We start from the raw sequence: 18831 nt of genomic DNA, 5'->3' as shown, positions 1-18831 counted from the left end.
GATCACATCAGGGAAGGGTTGTGGTTGTGCACTCCGAGCTCCTACAGAGCTCTGCACCCGGGTAATTGGGAAATGCCATTTGTATTTCATAGATGATGATGATGATGATGATGATGATGATGATGATATTGTATTGGTTAAGTACAAACCCCTAAAGGCCCCCATACATTAGTCCGACTTGTCCTAAGGACAAGTCGGACCTGATTTCCCCCTGCAGCTCCCCGGGAGGGGGACACACGATTTGGCACTTGATGTGCCAAGTTTTGCAAATGATACATCGCATGCGATGTATCATTTGCAACTCCCGGGGAGCTGCAATGTGGAGCGAGCAGGGGGGCCGGGGACATCGAGGTGGCGGGCGGGGGATGCTGCTAGGCGGCTGGGTGGACGGACGCACGCTGCTAGTAGTGCGGACGCTGCGGAGGACACAGGCGACAGTAACATAGAGCCGGGCGGGAGGAGCCGGGAGCTGTCAGTACTGAAAAAAAGCCTGTGATTGGCTGAGCGCTCTCTCAGCCAATTGCTGACAGGCTGAGAGAGCACTCAGCCAATCACAGGCTGCCCATTCATTGTATGGGCTTTTTTTTTTTCAGTGCTGACAGCTCCCGGCTCCCCCCGCCCGGCTCTATGTCACTGCCGCCTGTGTCCCCCGCAGCGTCCGCACTACTAGCGGCGTGTCCCCCCGCCCCTACCCGGACGGAGCATGACAGCTCCCTGCTCCGGCTCCCCCTGCCGCCCCCCTCCCTCGCCGGCGTCTCCCGCCCCCCTCCCTTGCCGGCGTCCTCAGAGTCCCCACGGCTACACATAAGATTTATCTTATGTGCAGCCGGTCCGACGTCCCGACTCTGACCCGATGCGCACGGGACCGCGCATCGGGTCGGACCTGGTGTCAAAACCTGCGATTTGGTCCGATTTCACTGCCCTATCCATCTGGATCGGGTGAAATCGGGGCCAAATCGCATAGTGTATGGCAGCCTTAAAACTACCATGTCCTGTAATCTGTGTGCTGGGTAATAAATAAGATTAAGGGCCAGATTCTCTAAACTTCAAAAGTGATAAAATGGAGAGTGATAAACAGCCAGCCAATCAGCTCCTGTCTGACATTTTTCAAACACAGTCTGTGACATGGCAGGGATGAGCTGATTGGCTGGCTGTTTATCACTCTCTATTTTAGCACTTTTGAAGCTTAGAGAATCTGGCCCTAAAGCTTTAATTTCTGAGGACTCCACAGTGAATCTTTGAGCATGTTGTTTTTTACTTGACCACTTTAGTGGTTACACTGCTTCCCGGGGGATATAGCAGTGCCTGCAATTCTGCATTGTAGTTACAGTCCCTAAGCCTCAGACTTGGATCCTGAGAGATCCCAGGTATAGCAGCAAGTGGGAAGACACAATTCATCAATGCATACCTCAGCCTTCCTATGCAAATTGCCCCATTTGACTTCATCCAAGTGAAAAATCAAATCAAATCAACTGGGGGAAAAACGTGGACAGTTTAGGGGAAAATGTTAATCACAGAACGAGATGAATAAAGCGAGTGGGTGAATTCCCAGACTCCTGCTGTGCACATTACACTTGATATTTTTTTTTTTTTTTTTATTCTTTCTCCAGATCATGCAACTTTTTTTAAGGTAAATGGAATTATTCTCTGCCAATGCATCTTTAAAGGGGCTACCATTGTTTGTTGCTTTATACGGTAATGTCCAATGATAAGCCTCTTCTGAGAGTGCCAATTCACCACATGAAAAGCCCAGTTGCTATGATACCCAATAAAATGTGGACATTAATTACCAATGGGTGAGCTCTGCCACAGAGACTTAGAACTCGCTTCAAAGTCGGCAACACTGAAGATTTCTGTTGTTGTTGTTGTTGTTATTCTTCATTTAACCCTTTTGCTGAGACTTCTAAAAAGCTCTTTACATTCTACAGATGTGTCAACATACATCTAGCCTCCTAGTGCATTAAACATCCCTTCTTGTCACGCCATGCCGTGGAAATGGAAGGCTTCGGCTGGGCCGAGCATCTTTGTGTGCATCTTACCATTACAATGCATCTTATTTGCAAAACGGTACACAAGCTTTACAAGCAGCGCACAGTGATTACAATGATGTGCAGCATGCCTATCTTCTGTGTGCTTCCACTGCTGTATCTGCATACAAAATATATAGGCAGAATGTAGGCATGCCAAATATCATTTTAATTAGAAGGAGCTGCTTGTGTGTCATTGCTTATGTAAATAAAAGGCATTGTAATGGAAAGAAGATTGCACGCATATTATGTACGAAAAAGGTTTGGCAAAAGATGTTTATGTTGCTTGACTTTTTACCTTTTTTGTAGTCCTGTCTCATACTACAAAAAAAAATTGTAATTATGCAATTTGTTTTCTTATTTGAGATGAGATGAGAGCAGATGAGTGCATTGTAAACATCCGAGAGGCGCAAAAACACTAACTGTTTCGATTGTATGACCTTACCTATACAACCTACAGCATGTTTTGTACATACTTTCAACAGTTATAGCTCTCAAACACTATATAACTTCTATATATAAGCAGAAAACATTTGTCATTTCCATTATCGCTAAATAAATAATATTTTTGGTTTAGCTTTCCTTTGAACGTCCGTGTTGGAACATTCCTGGTGGGGGTTCGTTGTTCCCAGACACTGATAATTATTTTTTCTTCTTTGTTTTGATCGTGGAAGAACATTCTTCGTTTGCTTAAACTATTTCATTCATTTAAAAAAGATATGCTGGCATCTGGCGAGTCCAGTTCTGTGGTGAGCGATTATTTTAGTTCCTATGGGACTTTGGTTTGAATTGTCAATATACTCTGAAATAGTTCCTTTTGAAACCAAACGATTTGACCGGCGATGCCGCAATTGGATGACTTTAATCTTATTTGTTTTATGTGGATAATGTTCGTAAAACCCCCCAGGGTTTATTTGTATCACTTTCTATTTAAATTTGCCATTTGGGTTCTCACAAAACTTCAGATATCAAAGCTTTGACCCTTTGAACTGAGATATCTGTGATGGAACAGTGGGATCTGGCTAAAGATGAGCAACATTCCAGCTGAGCAGAGTTGTGCTAGAGAGCAGGCTGTTATGTAAATGGAAAGCTCTAGAGATACAGAATACAGACCCCCATACACAAGAACGACATTGGACCCGAACATCTAATCTCGACTGGTCATGCGACGGATCGTGTGCATATGATCGCACGATGCTCGGTCCTGCGGGTCGTGAGGTCGGCCCTCGGATCAGACGTGCTGCGCGTCTCATCCGTTGGCTCTCATGGTGGTCATAAACAGAATGTATGATACATACGATCGCTTATACAATCAGCTTGTATGCAGGTCGTCCCGATGTATGGCCAGCTTATAGCTTTGCCATTCTGCAGAATTCAATTGCACATTGTGGGAGAGATTTATCTAACCTAAACAGGACAGGTGGAGAAGTTAAGCCCCGTACACACTAGAGGATAAAGTGAAAGCTATCGTTTAGAAAGGGCTTTCTGCATAGTTGCCGAGGTGTTCGCACAGGGTGGGGTGGATCGAGGCAGACAGGGGACGTTGCCATGGGGGCGCCCAGCGTTTCCTGGGCGTGCCCATGCGAATGCAGACGGGCAGCTGCCGATCCATTCTCAGACAGGACGCCGCAAGTCCAGACTGACTTAGATCTGAAAAGAGGGTTGGTGCCCATCGAATGATTTCAGCCCCGTACCCCAACCTTGAGAATGGCTGTTTTACAGGGAGTGCGGGCATTGGCGCGTGCTGCGTTAGTTGGCCTACTAAGCAGTGAAGTCATGGTGCTTAGCGAGTCAACCAGAATGACCCCATTAGTATAGAATTTTGTGTTTGTCTTTAACTATGTTGTGTACTTGCTCTTTATAGAATCACATTTTATATATATATATATAAGTAGTTGTGTGATGTTGGTGCGTTTCTCCAAGAGTACAGCAGCATGAAAGTAATTGTGACTGTCCTCAGATGACCTGATACTGGGACGACGTAGGCGAGGAAGATGGGGGAGGCAGTGTGACCCAGGAGAGTGCAATTGAATAGCAGCGTAGTTGGAGAACCTGGGCTCTTGTGTTTGCTGGAACTATTATGAGAATGCTGTTCCCGCATATAACGTGTGAAAGAAAACGAGATTCTATTTGGCACAACGGGTTCAGGAAGGAAGGATTATGTTACAAACTAATATAAAATAAAGAATGTGCATCTAAACACAGCTCTCCCTATTGAAGCATGGTGGATCGTTCAGTGAGACTGCACTGTGAGCAAATAGTTGTGTGTTGCACATCATTGTACCGCGCAATGTAATGTTTGAATGTACGCGCACATTTTTGTCTGTTTCCTCAGTAAGGTTATGATGTCACGAGAGTTCTGGTCTCCCAGACTCCTCCCTGGCTTTGTACGCTCTCTGTTGCGCTGTATTAGCTGTATCTAAGATAGGATATAACGCAGGGCAAGCTGGAGCTTTGGTTTGGCAGTTTTCTTTAGCACGGCGCCAAATAATTTTCTATATGGGTTTTACAAAAATAACTGCTAGAAAGGACGATGGGGCAGATGTATTAAAAACCCAGTGGTAAAATACTGGGTCCCACTTCTCCTGCGTAACATGGAGAAGTAGTCACCTGTTATTGCCCATGTGTATTAACTGCCGATAAGGGGGCAGATATATTAAGCCTGGCGAAGAGATAAACTGGAGATAAAGTGGAGAAAAAGTGGAAGGAGATAATGCAGCAGCCAATCAACTCCCAACTGTCCTATTTCAAACACTGCTGATTGGCTGGTGCATTATCTCCTTCCACTTTTTCTCCACTTTATCTCCAGTTTATCTTTTCGCCAGGCTTAATACATCTGCCCCAAGGAGAGCTGTTCTGCTCTGTGTTAACGGCTCTCCTTATCGGTTACCCAGGCATCCCTGCGCATGCACAATTTAAAAAAACTCTTCTCCCCTTGGGTCTGATGGATCCCTGGGCATGGCCTCATATGGGGCCTTATTCTAGTTCACTCTTTCTGACAAAACCCTTCTTAGATGGACAAAACTATGTGCACTGCAGGTGGGGCAGATGTTACTTGTGCAGAGAGAATTAGATTTGGGTGGGGTTTTACTTTAAAGTGAGATCTATATTGCAGTGTAAAAATAAAGCAGTCAGTATTTACCCTGCACAGAAACAAAATAACTCACCCCAATCTAATTCTCTCTGCACATTTTACATCTGCCCCCCTGCAGTGCACATGGTTTTGTCCATCTAAGAAGGATTTTGTCAGAAAGAGTGAACTAGAATAAGGAGGTTATTCTGATCGTAGCGGCCAAACGTGCGTACGTTCGCTATTAACGTACGCTATCCGTACGCGGACGTTGGGGTTAAGTCCACCCACAAATCAGCCGCATACGTACGGGCAGAAACAACGTCGAAGGGGAGTGGCGTACAATTGAGCGTACGCCAACGTACACGGACGGACCAGCCCTTACACTCCGATAACTGGCGTACAATTGAGCGTACGCCCCGTTTACGGACGTCTCTCGTCCGTCTTCCCACCGACTTCTTGCGGCTATCTGAGCGTACGCCAGCTTGCACGGACGGGTCCCTATTGTTTTCAATAGAAAACTCAGCTTATGTCACCGCTCGTGAGAGTGAGCGTACGTCCGTGTACGCTGGCATACCCTTCACATATATGGACCTGCAAATCTTGCCTTTCAACTATAATTATGAAAATTAATTAATTGATTGAATTAATTAATGTGCAAAATAGTGGGCATGGCCTTAAAACATTGCTGAAACATCCTTTGTAGGTGTTAGACAAGGTTTATGTTATTGTATCATAAATACAAAACATATGTTTGTATTAGAGTGAACACGTTGACACATGTCGACTTGTGTAGATTGAGTGTGCTACTGTGTAAAGTCTATGAAAGCACGTAGTGAATGTGTATAACTGTTTAGCAAATACCTACCTTAGCATATATAAGCAGGTCTTAAAAAGATTCTTACCTTAAATTAAACAAACCTTTAAATGTGGAGAAGTATAGAAAGATAAGCTTCCAATGTGTTTGAGGGCTGTGTGTGGCTTGCAGGTAGTGAAATCATGGTTTGGACTTAATAGACTGCAGCATTGCTTATTACATTCAGGTGTATGTGTTTGAGTAGTAATCCGCGTAAATTAGCTAACCCAGGCGCACGCTGGCATGCGGTATCTGTAGGGGTGGTTTTAGCTGGCGGTTGGCGGCCGCCTGTTTTGTGTCCGAAATGAACGGTGCTTTAGTCGATCGTGCGGTAGTAGCACCGCTCATTTTTGGTGCACACCCCCGTGTACGCCCATATTTACGCCCATTTTCCCTCATTATTTCGGCTGCTCCCCTCAACACGCCCCTATGCCGCCTCCAATGCCCGTACTCTCGCGTACAGGTTTTTTCGCACGGAGAGACCCGTCCGTAAGCGTTGTGGAGTGTTCGCGCCTGCGCATTAGCATGCGCAGATCATGAAAAACCCCGGAACGTACGCGTACGGCCCGGCCGCACCAACCAGAATAAGGCCCTAAGACCCTTGGAGAGCACATGCCCAGTTGTGAATTATTTACACATTATTGCGTAACTCCATTCTATACTGAGTAGTAGGAACTCTGGGGTCTATGTACTAAGCTTTGGAGAGAGATAAAGTACTAGCCCATCAGGTCCTAACTGTGACAGGAGTAATATCAATTGGCAGCACAGGTTTCCACTTGCAGATCCCAGCCCCCGCTTTAGCTCTATACATTCTCACATTAGCACACGGTAGTAAATCACACTTCAGACCGCAACACACAATCCCACCTAAACGTTCCCTTCATCCAAAACTAATAAAGGTGTGTGCCACCCGTGCATTGCAGCAGAGATTGTCCAGGTGCCAATGTTCTCCTTTATTTCTCTTTACTTCCAACTCTGGATCAGCCCAAATGTATTCAGCAAAGAGCCCACATCATAAAGGGAGTTACTGATTAGTATTACAGTATATACCTAAACATTGTATACTAAAGTATAACATCTATACTGACACCAGAAATGTGGGTTACACGCCGCAGTAGGGTCAGTGGTGAGATTTCAAAAGTCAGCATTCAATGCAGCCGGCGAGGGATAGCCAAAAACGAACGGCGTTTAACCCTGCGCTTGCCGCTCCCCCTATTCAATGTTCCGGGGGAACCCTCGCTGTCATTTCATTCCCCCAAACAGCGAGATTCGCGGCTAATGCAGAGAGCCCGCTGCATTTAGCCGCGGGCCTTGCCGTTTAGGTGGCCGCACACGCCGTTTCTACGTCGCTGCAAAAACCCAGTGGGGTGGAAACGGCATGTGCAGGGGTTCGGTTAAATACTGACCGTGTGAGTTGTCACAGCTCGTAAAAAGCATTGAATAAACCCCATTGAAGTCTCAGGATCAGGTTGTCACGTCTACCAGGAACAATGAGACTGCTTCCGCATCACCGCCAGCCTCCGTCAGCCTGTATTACGGGCCAAGTGAACCACTTTCCATGGTCTTCAAATATGGAAAGCGGTTTACTCCCATGAAAATTGCTTAAACGATTGAAAATTGCTCAGTGTGTATGCCAGAGTGACTTAGGGGGTTATTTGGGTTCACTCCTTCAGGCACATTTCTTCTCAAATAGACAAAACCATGTTCACTGCAGGTGGGGCAGATGTTACTTGTGCAGAGAGAATTAGATTTGGCTGGGGTTTTTACTTCAAAGTGAGATCTATATTACAGTGTACAAATAAAGCAGCCAGTATTTTCCCTGCACAGAAACAAAATATATCACCCAAAGCTAAATCTCGCTGCACATGTTACATCTGCCCCACCTGCAGTGCACATGGTTTTGTCCATCTAAGAAGGATTTTGTCAGAAAGAGTGAACTAGAATAAGGCCCATGGTTTTGTCGATCTAAGAACGAATTTGCCAGAAGGCGTGAACCAGAATAAGGCCCTTAGTTAGGCACTAACTTCTTGCTGATGAGCTAAAGATTACTTTTGTGCCCAAAACCTCTATCTGCAGGTGATGTGGACACATTAAGTACACTTTGTACATTGTATTTATAAAAGTAGACTGCGTCCTGCACGATTTTGTAAATAAACACAACATAATCGTTAAGTTCCATGTGTTGTTTGGGAGGTAACACCAGCCCGGCCCTCTACCTTCTTTTGTTTGGCTCGGAAACTTTGGACTGGGTGCAGTAACGAGTAAACACAACATCGGCCTCTGCAGCCTCATGCTGCCGGTGGGTTAGACAGCTGATTAATACGTGTTGGTTGTTTTCCTTCTTCCATAGAACTAACTCTCTTTCTTCTCTTCTTAATGCACCTGCTCTCTGCAGAGCATAGGAAGCTTATTGCCGGTAAGTAATGATCTGTCACCCTGCATCTCACACGCTCATTCTTCACCAACCCATCAGCTTCATGATGTTGTATTAAATGTGCGGACTCATCTGTGCTTACCTCTGATGAATCTGTGTGGCATGAAAGGTTCGTACAGATTCATCACCGATTTCCCATGTCCTAGACTTAGCCCTGACACTTTTATATGACACAGATCTCTCCTATACAATTGCAGAATTTCTAGAAGGTGCTTTCCGTCCAGGCAGGGCTGAAGCAACAGGAAAAGGAGCGTGATTAGGATTTTAGTAAAATTTAAGACTAGTCACTAAGGGCGGGATGTACTAAGACGAAAAATGCGGTAAAATCCCTGTTTTACCGCATTCTCAAATTTACCAAATCCCGGCCGCACCGTCTTCAGCGGGCAGGGTATCGCCACCTTTTGGTGCTGATATCTTATAGAAGCCTACGGGCTTCTATCGCCGCACGCTCCCCGTCCTCCGTGCTGCTCCTCCTCCCCCAGCAGCATGTCACAGCTGGGGATGTCCTACCTGCTGCAGGGGGGAGGAGGAGATGTCGGGGACAGCCGCAGAGCTCAGGAGGTGACCCCCGCAAACCACATTACAGGTATCGCGGGGGCGGGGGGATCCGTCACCGCACCGCAATGCCAGACGCATATGTTAGTACATATGCGCTAACATCGCGGGACCGGGCGTGGCAAAGGGGCGGCGATGTATGTCAATACATCCTGCCCTAAATAAGGATAATCAGGAAAGTTCCTGCTATCTCCTTTTTATTCTTGCAGCTCCTGCCTACTGCTGCCTGGGTTCTAAGCCCTGTTGCTGCTTGTATAGATCCTGGAATGTTGGGGCCTTGTTTGAAAAAAGCATAGGGGGAACTATCATTGGTGCAGCAGGTGCAGTGCACTGGGGCCCCTGAGGACAAAGGGGCCCACTGCTGCCCCGTCGGCCTCTTTCTGTCACCCACTATTTTTCTGTCATACTTAGCCTCCTCCTGCGTCCCACTGCCTTGTTGCATATTGTGAACTTGGGTTGGGGTGCAGTAGGGGGGGTCCATATGATAATAATTTTGCACCTGGGCCCACAACCCAGAAATTCCGCTACTGCATAGGGACAAGAAGTAAAGAAAGTTTATCAATAAGTAAACACACTCGACCTCCCTCTCGCAAACCAACCCCAACATAAATTCAAAAGTACCCACTTACTAATTTATTAATTCTCCCTTCCTGCAACTTGCACTAGCTTCAGTTTTGTGAGTCACCAACTAAGCCCTGTATCCTGCCTAGCTTCACTAAGAAGCAGGTGGGATGTGGGAGACGTGTCCGCTCTACGGAGGCTATGGGGAACTGCCCCAAAATTCAGGAGTCTCCCAGCACCTGCGGAAGAGTAGGCAAGTATGACACACACACACACACACACTCGCACACACACACACCTCCATAGGTGTGCGCACATTGAGTGCTAGGGGTGCACAGGCACCCCCAAATTCTGTGCCCACCCTTATGTACACCTCTCTGACGCTAGCAATACCTTTTCACCAAAGACTTTTGCTTTTTAGAACTGTATTCCATTAAAAGAAGCACCCATAAATTAATTGTGTGTTTCGCATTGTTAATTGCACTAGACATTGTCATATCACAACATACTGTACATGCATCATCCATACAAGTTTTACTTTATTTGCTTGTACAGTTACACAGAGTAAGAGAGATGTTTTATATTGTAGTGAGTGCCAATAGATGTGGTAGACACGCCTGATTGGCAGTGTTAGACACACCAAATGGGCAGTGTTAGACATGCCCAATAGGTGGTGCCAGGCACACCCCTTTGACGGTGCACCCCCTAATAAAATGTGCTACGCACACCTATGCACACCGCTAGCCAGTCTGCACAGACATTGAATTAGTAATGTTAACCAAAACCTAGATGTTGAATGTATTAAAATGATTTGAAGACTCTAGAAGTGAACATTTATTTAGAAACAAATACTACTTTTCTGGTTTCTAACTTTTTTTTTTATAATCCCTTTGCCTCCAAAGTAAATTAATAAAGTAAAAATTAATAGTGCTTTTAATTTAAAAAAGTCATGTTATATTACTCATGTCACATCAATGTATAAAAGTATATTTCTCATGATTTTGGTCAGACTCCACAGGTGTCACTGTTACTATTGCTGTCTATAAAGTGTTTTAGTCTGTATGCTGTAAATTGCATATAGAGGCTTATTTCACGCGCTCCGGCTCCTGCCGGGCGGCGAAACCCCGCACGGCCAGGAAGCCGTGCCGCACACAGCAGTTTACAATGGTAGGGATGGCCACAGCCTGGGAGCCGCCCCTTCCAGTGGTGGGATCAGGCTGCAACCGGGCGGTCGGGCCGTGGCCGTCCCGTGTGAATGGACACAATAGTGTCCATTAACAACTACTGTCTGCGGCACGGCATTTGGCTGTGCGGGGTTTCGCTGCCCGGCAAGAGCCGGAGCGTGTGAAATAGCCCATAGGCTATGGCACTGGTGCCCGCATAAACGGACGTGGAATGTCGATATTAGCCCCCGTAATCGTGACAGTTCATGGCCATTATGGACAAAAGGCAGACGGGCTTGAATAGGTGCCTTCCGCTATTTCCCCCCTTCAGAAATAGCGGCAGGGATTGAATACCCCCCTAAGGCGACAAAAGCTTTATGAATTTCAAGTATTGACAAATGAATTATTTCTTAAAAGTTCAGTTCTAATAAAAACGGTCTCTCATATACAGTATATCCCCAACATTTCTAAAATGTCAAGGAAAGTTTGATAGACCAATGTACCCATGTGACCAGTCTCCTCTATAAACCAGCATTTTATATTGAGAGCATAGAAATGTGTAATTCAGGAATCTGTCTTTAGCAGCATTTTTGAGCTGTATTATTGTCCTTTATATACTGAGAACTTCCATCAAGCTTTAGATCGTTAATTGGAGCACTCACCTCAAGAGACAAAACTTCCATCATTCCTGCTATGTGAGCTGTGAGATGTTAGGGAAGGATTGTCATGCAGACAATTACAGACCATTTCTCTGCTACACTTGAGCAGGAGGCTGCAGAAGAGTTTGTAATCTAGTGAACAGATTTGTTAATGACTGCAATCATGATGGCAGTCTGTGCTTCCGATAGTTATGTCCTCGCTATCATTTTCCCTCACAATCCTTTGCAATTACATGAAAGGACACATTTTGTCTTCAATGTTTGGCAAAAGGAAATACAAAAGGACATTAGTGTTAAGGCCCATACACACTGGGCGATTTTGAGCTGAAAGCTGCTCAGTCTTGCAGTTTGAGCTGCTCAAAAGCCGCGCCCAGTGTGTACGGTCCGGAGATGAGCGGTGAGCACTGATGAGCACTCCCGCATCATCGCAACCGCACACCTGCTGGTATTACCAGCAGATGAGAAACGGGGTGTACGGCTTTCCAAAGCATCCTGCTTTGGAAAGCCGTCCATGCCCTGGGGAAATCACTGGGCAGAGGGGAAATCACTCAGTGTGTATGCACTGAGCGATTTTCATCCCATCAATTTCAGCGATCATCGCTGTCCATTCATGCTGGGCAAAAGTGTGTATGGACCTTATGGGACATTACTATAAGGTGGAAATATGACCGGTAATGTCGGGGCATGAATCAGGAATGAAAATTAAATGCTATGTATTGTTTGAGGGATGGGGGGCCCAAACTGGTTTCTTGCCTAGGGCCCCTGCCATCTCCTTCTCAGTGACAGGAGAAGTGTACTGCAGGAAAATTTCACAGTGCGGCATCAGGCTCCTGTCACTGTGGATACGTCTGCATCTTTGTGTTATCTCCTGGAAGGGTGATAGTCGGTAAGCAAACAGAAATTATGTTTAATAGCATACCTACCAACTTTAAGGGGAAATTTTGGTGGTGTGGCCTAGTGGAAAGGGGTGTGGCCTCCCAACTGCCCCCCTCGCTGTGGGACACTGCCCCCTCCCCCCCCCCCCCGCGAGACAACGTCCCCCAAAAACTGGACATTCCCGTGGAAAGCGGGACAGTTGTGAGGTGTGCAATAGGAATCAAACCCAGTATATTACACAGACGATAGATATAGTGTTCCCCTATAGATATCCCTATAAGTTGTTAGTAATACAAGCTGCTGATTGTTTTATAATACAGTTACTATTGATACATTAAGCAAGTAAAGGAAAAGTTACAGATGTATTTGATTTTCTCTGCAACTATCACTATATAGAAAGAAAGGATTTCTGTGCTTCTGACAAGTGATCACCAGCCAGGACCCCACTGCTATATACATTGATGCAAACCTAGTGCACTCAGAGTTTTATTAACCCGAAACAACAAGCACTTTTCATGAACCTGAATGTGACATGTATAGGAAAGCTCTGTGCTGCCCTCTATTGGCAAGTGTGCAGTGGGAAATGTATTTTACAGTGTGACGGCTTAATGGGAGATAGTTGTAAAATTGCCACAGATTGGTAGAACATTTCATTCTAATTTGAGTTTTAAACAGTATACAGGTTAATACCCATATCCAAATATGAGTTATCCAAATTATTCTGAAAACCATACATTCCACAAAGTGAAAAAAAAAAAAAAACACCATTGGGGACATCTATAACAGCACTACTGAGGACATCTATAACAGCACTACTGAGGACATCTATAACTGGCACTACCGGGGACATCTGTCACAGCACTAAATATGTGCAAGGCAATGATTCCTTGCCATTCAAAGTCAGTACAAACTTTGTTTCATGTTTTAAAACCTTGTTTTATGCACAAATAAAATATATTTGTGTGTATTTCATGTGTATGATGTGTTTATACAGCATAAATGCATTAATATATAAAAATATTCTGCTAACTTCTGGGAATGCCATGGGAGAGTAGTGGGTGTGTATAAAAAGCTGAGTGCAATTCTTGCGTACAGGGAAGGGGAGCCCATGTCTGATGTGAGTTTTGGTAATGCCATGGTAATGTAGCAGGCATGTATAAAAAGCCCTGTGCAGTTTTAGGTGATGCATGCGAGGAAGGAGAACCTGTATCTCCGGCACTTAGTATGAAGCTAGTTAAGAACAGGTAGTAATGATGATGCTTGTGGCTGTGTGCAGTGGCGTAGGGTGTAGCCAGGGCACCCGGAGCAAGCTCATGTCACAGCGCCCCCTCTCCCCCCCCCACACATTGCAGTTTAGTGGCTGAACCCCTCACTGTGCCCTCATTGTGCAGCCCACCAAGTGCAGCCAACAGCCCGCTGTTACCTGGGGGAGGGGATCCCTTTCCTACTATTCTGTCGGCAGCTCCTCCTCAACCCCCCAGAGTCAGAGTTGCGCAACCGACAGATGGGCGGGCGGAGTGAGCAGCGATGACTCACTGCAAGCCAGTGGTGCAAGTAGAAAAAAAATTCTTAGTGATACTGTGCCACGCTGCGAAAAATGGGCGTGGTCAGGGCATGGCCACATGACATGAGGGGGAGTGGCTACATGACAAACCTTTAGAACACAATGACAGGGGTTGCATAAATTCCACAGCATCTGGTGCCACAAGCTGCATACACAAAATAGTCCCTGGGAGGCACAGATAGTGAACACAGCTTGAGTATGTGGAGACCAGTAGTGGTCACCTCTCATGTCTCCAGGATAGGGGACATTTTTTGTTGGTCAAATACATTCTGAACAATGCTCTGCCAGCTACAAAAAAATGGCAGCCCTTAAGTTAAACTGGAGACATTTAAACTGTTACTGGAGATTGTGTAATCTTAGAATCCTGCGTTCTAGCTCCCCGGGCACCAACAGCACTAGTGCCTCTGCTGCCCTGACCTCAATGCACTGCTTGACTTCCGCCGGCCGCCTCTAGTGAGTGCAGTCATGACGTCCTGAAAAACCTGCGCACAGTAAGACGGCACACAGGACACAGCAGGGGGGTGCCCTGCAAAACTTTGGCGCCCGGAGCACAAACTCTGCCGGCACCACCCTAGCTATGCCTCTGGCTGTGTGTAAAATCAGTGGGTGTCGCGGCCTCTTGCTTGCAGACTTCCACATTAGCCATATGGAATCTCACATTAGTATAAGGTATACATTTTGGCTTCCTCGGTTACCCACATAGAGCCAGGAGGGGTGTAAAGCAGAAATCCAGTAGTCAGACTTGACTTAACAGTGCGCTGAGTTTAATAGTTCCAGGAGCTCCCTCCCTGCGCTAGTCATAGTGCGCTGAGCTGGATCCACCCATAGTCTGGGTACTCTGCACTGGTAAACAGTATTACCACAGGGCACCCAAATTAACCCTAACTCGCACCCTTAGCAGGATCAAATTCACTGATATTTACTCGCACCCCACAAGAAGAGATGGCCCCTGTGCATGCTACGTGCAGGCCCCCTTCACTCTGGCAGTGCAGTAGACTCTGGTAAAGTCTACTGCACATGGCTGGTTCTTCAGGAACATGGTGCCAGCGCTATGTTACCAGAGATGTCTGTGCCGCGCATGTCTGCCACACCATTTCTCCTGTGATTTCTGTCTGCAGCGCCAGCCTCTGGAGAGGTAAGTAAAATTGACAAGGATGCAGGGCGGTCCTCCTGGACCTTAGGGCCCAGGTGCACTGCACACTTGGCACCCATTATACAGTAGATACGCCAATCCGGTCTGATGACTGCAGTATAAGTGAGTGAATATCCAAAACCTGTAAAGAAATCCTTGTGTTTGTAATTTGCCTCGATCTACCAGGTAACTACTATTGTACACTACTGCATCAACAATAATGTCTGTTGACAGATTTATGGGTGCAATATTATGCAGGTGCTAGTTTTGGCCCTGTGCTGGAAAGTGCTAGCACTGAGTTGTCAATTTTCTGCAGCCCTGTTATGCAGCATCTCGGCTGGGGTTTCCAGGCCATTGTCACCATTGGCTGCACCACCATGTTCACAATGAACACTTACATGGATGTCTGTCACTGCACAGGTAGATCGAGTTAGAGTCCGTCCTTGCAGAGTTTCACGAGAAAAAAAAAAAACTAGTGTCGGATATGTAAATGTCCTTCCTTGCTGTGAATCTAAGTGGAAAACACCTTCCTGCCTAGATCACAGGAAATATTTTGAGCTCAGTTACTTGTGCTACGTGATCGTGCCCTTGTGTACATACATGTATAGGCAGGTTGCAAATCCGCACATGTCCACAGTACAGTGCATTTTGTACAGCCCTACCTTTAATCTGTATCCGGTTGATAGATCTAATGTCTAGATAGACAGTCAGTAGCTCGACAGCAAATCGTCGTCAGGGTCAAAAGGTTTATTTTTTCCACATTTTTTTTTTTATAATTTTTGGACTTTTTCGTACTTCAGCATCCTTGTCGGCATAGAGGGAGAATATAAAAGTGGGCCTAGCACAGCGAGGGTAAGTGTTTCACAAATTGATGGTCCTAGTCGACAGATGTCCACATCGGCTCCCAAAAAATTGTGAAAAACTCAGTTCGACGTTTTGACCATGTTGCCCTTTTGACCCCCGTCAACCGTTTGAACGTCGAATGATTGTGGACATTTTTACACCATCGACCTACTTCAATCCTTTAATCCTGGATCCACAGAGGGAGTCGAAGTTCTCACAATATAGCCGTGAGACTCTTCTAGTGACTTCTACTCTTGCTGTACAAAACTAGAAGGCTAAAAACTGTAAAAGGATAATTTTGTCACATATGCTACACACCAAGATTCACTACTGTTACCCTGCAGCCTAACATAAATGTAATCTTTGCAACTACACCGGCCCGCTCGTGATGGAAAATATAAAATGCTTTACAGGCAAATAATGCCCCTTTCAGGCACTTTTTACCTGTTGTTTTGCCGTTTTTACCGTCTTAAAATGGTAATTTGTGCATTTTGAAAGGTGCAGAGTGAATATACCGGTTCTATTGAACTGGTATTTCTAAACGGTAATAAAGCAGGGTCCTACCCGTTTCAGACCCGTTTTTTTTTCATCCACTTTTTTCTATGGGTTAAAACGGGTTCAAAAACTGCATTGAAATACCGTCTAAGGACAAAAACTGCACTGAAATACCGTTTAAAGACATGCGGTGTGAATTGGTTTTAGCTGGCAGACCCGTTTTTAGAAACGTTTTAAAATACCTGGTCAAAGCCAGTTTTGCGGTCTGAAAGCAGCATAAACTCTATATTTGCAGATTCCTCCTCCAAACTGCTTCCCATCACTTGAGACTTGTTATGAAGTTATCACAGGAAGCCTTGTACATGGCCATGGTCTGTACTGCTTGTTACGGAGTAGACAATAGACTTATGCTTAATTCATGGACTTAAACTAGTGGGGAAGATATACCGTGTGTAATTACCCTCTCCTGCACTATCTTTCCTAAGGACGGGAGCCCAGAGAGAGTAAAACCCTTTTTTTTCCTGTGTTGCCGGTTCCCTTTGTCAGTTTCATTAAATATTAATGCGCTCTTTTGTGGAAAATAATGGATTATGCCCACAGATATTTGAATAATACATTGTGGATGGCTTGGGTGTCACGAGAGTGTTTGAAAAGCAAAACTTGCAATCTGGAAAAGCTTGGGGACCAGCTCACAGAAATTGGCAACGGACACGGAAACAGATCCATCAAAGAGAAATGCTTAGCGCGGTTACAGAGACACACGGAGGAGAAGTAACTTTCTGCAAATATTGTAACTTGCATTTCACTTAGCTTTCTCATTAAAAATACATGAATGAATAGTCCCCTCTCTGTGAGGAAAGCTGCTATTTTCTGTTAGGTGTTTGTGATGTCTCTTTCTACATTTATCTTATTTTCACTGCAAAATATAACAATGTGCATTTAGCATGAGCATTACCGTTGGAGAATGTCAGGATAATGAGATGGTTTAGGTGCAAGGCCTTCTCCAGGTGATGGGGATAGAAGATTAGTGTCTCTTAACCCCTTCCCGACGAGGCCTTTTTTGTTAATTTTTTTTTTTTTTCCTCCTCGCGTTCAAATAAGCGTAACTTTTTTAATTTTCCGGCTATATAGACACATGAGGGCTTTTTTTTTGCGGGACAAGTTGTACTTTTTAATGGTACCATTTACTATACCGTATAATATTCTGGGGAATCAGGAAATAATTCAATGTGGGGTAAAAAAGAAAAAAAACGCAATTCCACAATTTTGCGCTGGTTACGGTTTTTTTGGAGTTCATAGTTCGTTTAAAATGATGGGTTATCTTTATTCTATGGGTCGTTACGATTCCGGTGATACCAAACTTATATAGTTTTCGTTACGTTTTACCACTAAAAAAAAAAATAGAAAATTTTACGGTTTTTCTAATTTGCGTCGCGTCGCCATGTTCTGCGGCTTATAACTTTTTTATTTTTCCACCTACGGACCTGGGTGAGGGCTCATTTTTTGCGGGCTGAAGTGTACTTTTTAATTAATACCATTATGGGATATGGGCGACTTTCTGATCTCTTTTAGTTATTTTTTTTTGGGTAGGCGATGCGACCAAAAAACGTAGTTTTGGCGTTGGGAATTATTTTCCGTTTACGCCTTTAACCGTGCGGGATAACTAATGTTATATTTTAATAGATCGGACTTTTAGGAACGCGGCGATACCAAATATGTTTATTTTTTTTTTTTTTTTTTTTTTTTTATTTGTGAAATGGGGAAAGGGGGGTGATTTGAACTTTTAATATTTTTTTATTTTTTTTTAATTTTTAAACTTATTTTTTTTTTTTTTTTACTACAAGGCCCCCTAGTGTACTTGACCACTAGGGGGCGCGATCGCCTGTACTAGGTTCAGCCATAGAGCTCTATGGCTGAACATAGTGATTTTCAGCACTTCCTATTACATCCTGCCTCAGGCAGGATGTAATAGGAATGCTGACACGGCCAGCACAGGGGTCTACATTAGACCCCTGGCTGCCATGGCAACCGATCGGCACCCTCCGATCTCGCCGCGGGGGGCCCCGATCGGCGCCGGAGGGGGGCGCCCCCCCTCCGATCAGCTATTTAAGCACTGCGGGCGCTTTGCCCGCGGTGCTTAAAGGGTTAAACGGCCACGATCGGCGAACTCGCCGCTCGTGGCCGTGAGAGCAGGTACCTGGCTGTAATATACAGCCATTACCTGCTCTCTTTCAAGCCAGCTCACTCCGTGAGCTGGCTTGATTCCCCCGCAACCGACATATGACGTAAATGTACGTCATATGTCGGGAAGGGGTTAATTAACACAGGGCCACTGGAAAATGGGGTACTAATGGCCATTATCAAACCTTTTGGGCGTGGTCATGTCTTCCTGTGAAGCCCGGGCCCTCTTTATGCGTCCTTTGGTCTACAGCATGATGGTAGACAGTCATAAGGTCGACATGGTTCTAGGTCGACAGGTCGTTAGTTCGACAGGTCATTAGTTCGATAGTGTCTAGGTCAACAGTCAAAAGGTCGACATGGGGTTTTCACTGTTTTTTGAGCCGACATGTGCCAACAGGTGGTATTTCATGCCCTA

General features: G+C 45.3%; 1 protein-coding gene across 13 annotated transcripts in view; it reads left to right on the top strand.

Moving 5' to 3' along the window:
- Window positions 1-18831, top strand: part of AGRN (agrin) — a 445469-nt gene that overhangs the window by 124132 nt on the left and 302506 nt on the right. For 10 of the 13 annotated variants that reach the window (XM_083163264.1, XM_083163263.1, XM_083163266.1 and 7 more), the window contains exon 3: window positions 8349-8369. The exons of the other annotated variants lie outside the window; for them this stretch is intronic. In XM_083163264.1, coding sequence (XP_083019390.1) covers window positions 8349-8369 — 21 coding nt within the window. The remainder of the gene's footprint in view (window positions 1-8348; window positions 8370-18831) is intronic. 13 annotated transcript variants of the gene reach the window in all.

The sequence above is a fragment of the Crinia signifera genome, chromosome 19, assembly GCF_055691185.1.
Source record: "Crinia signifera chromosome 19, ASM5569118v1, whole genome shotgun sequence".
Taxonomy (NCBI): domain Eukaryota; kingdom Metazoa; phylum Chordata; class Amphibia; order Anura; family Myobatrachidae; genus Crinia; species Crinia signifera.
Note: the sequence above shows the minus strand (reverse complement) of the source record. Positions and strands in the feature narration are given on the sequence as shown.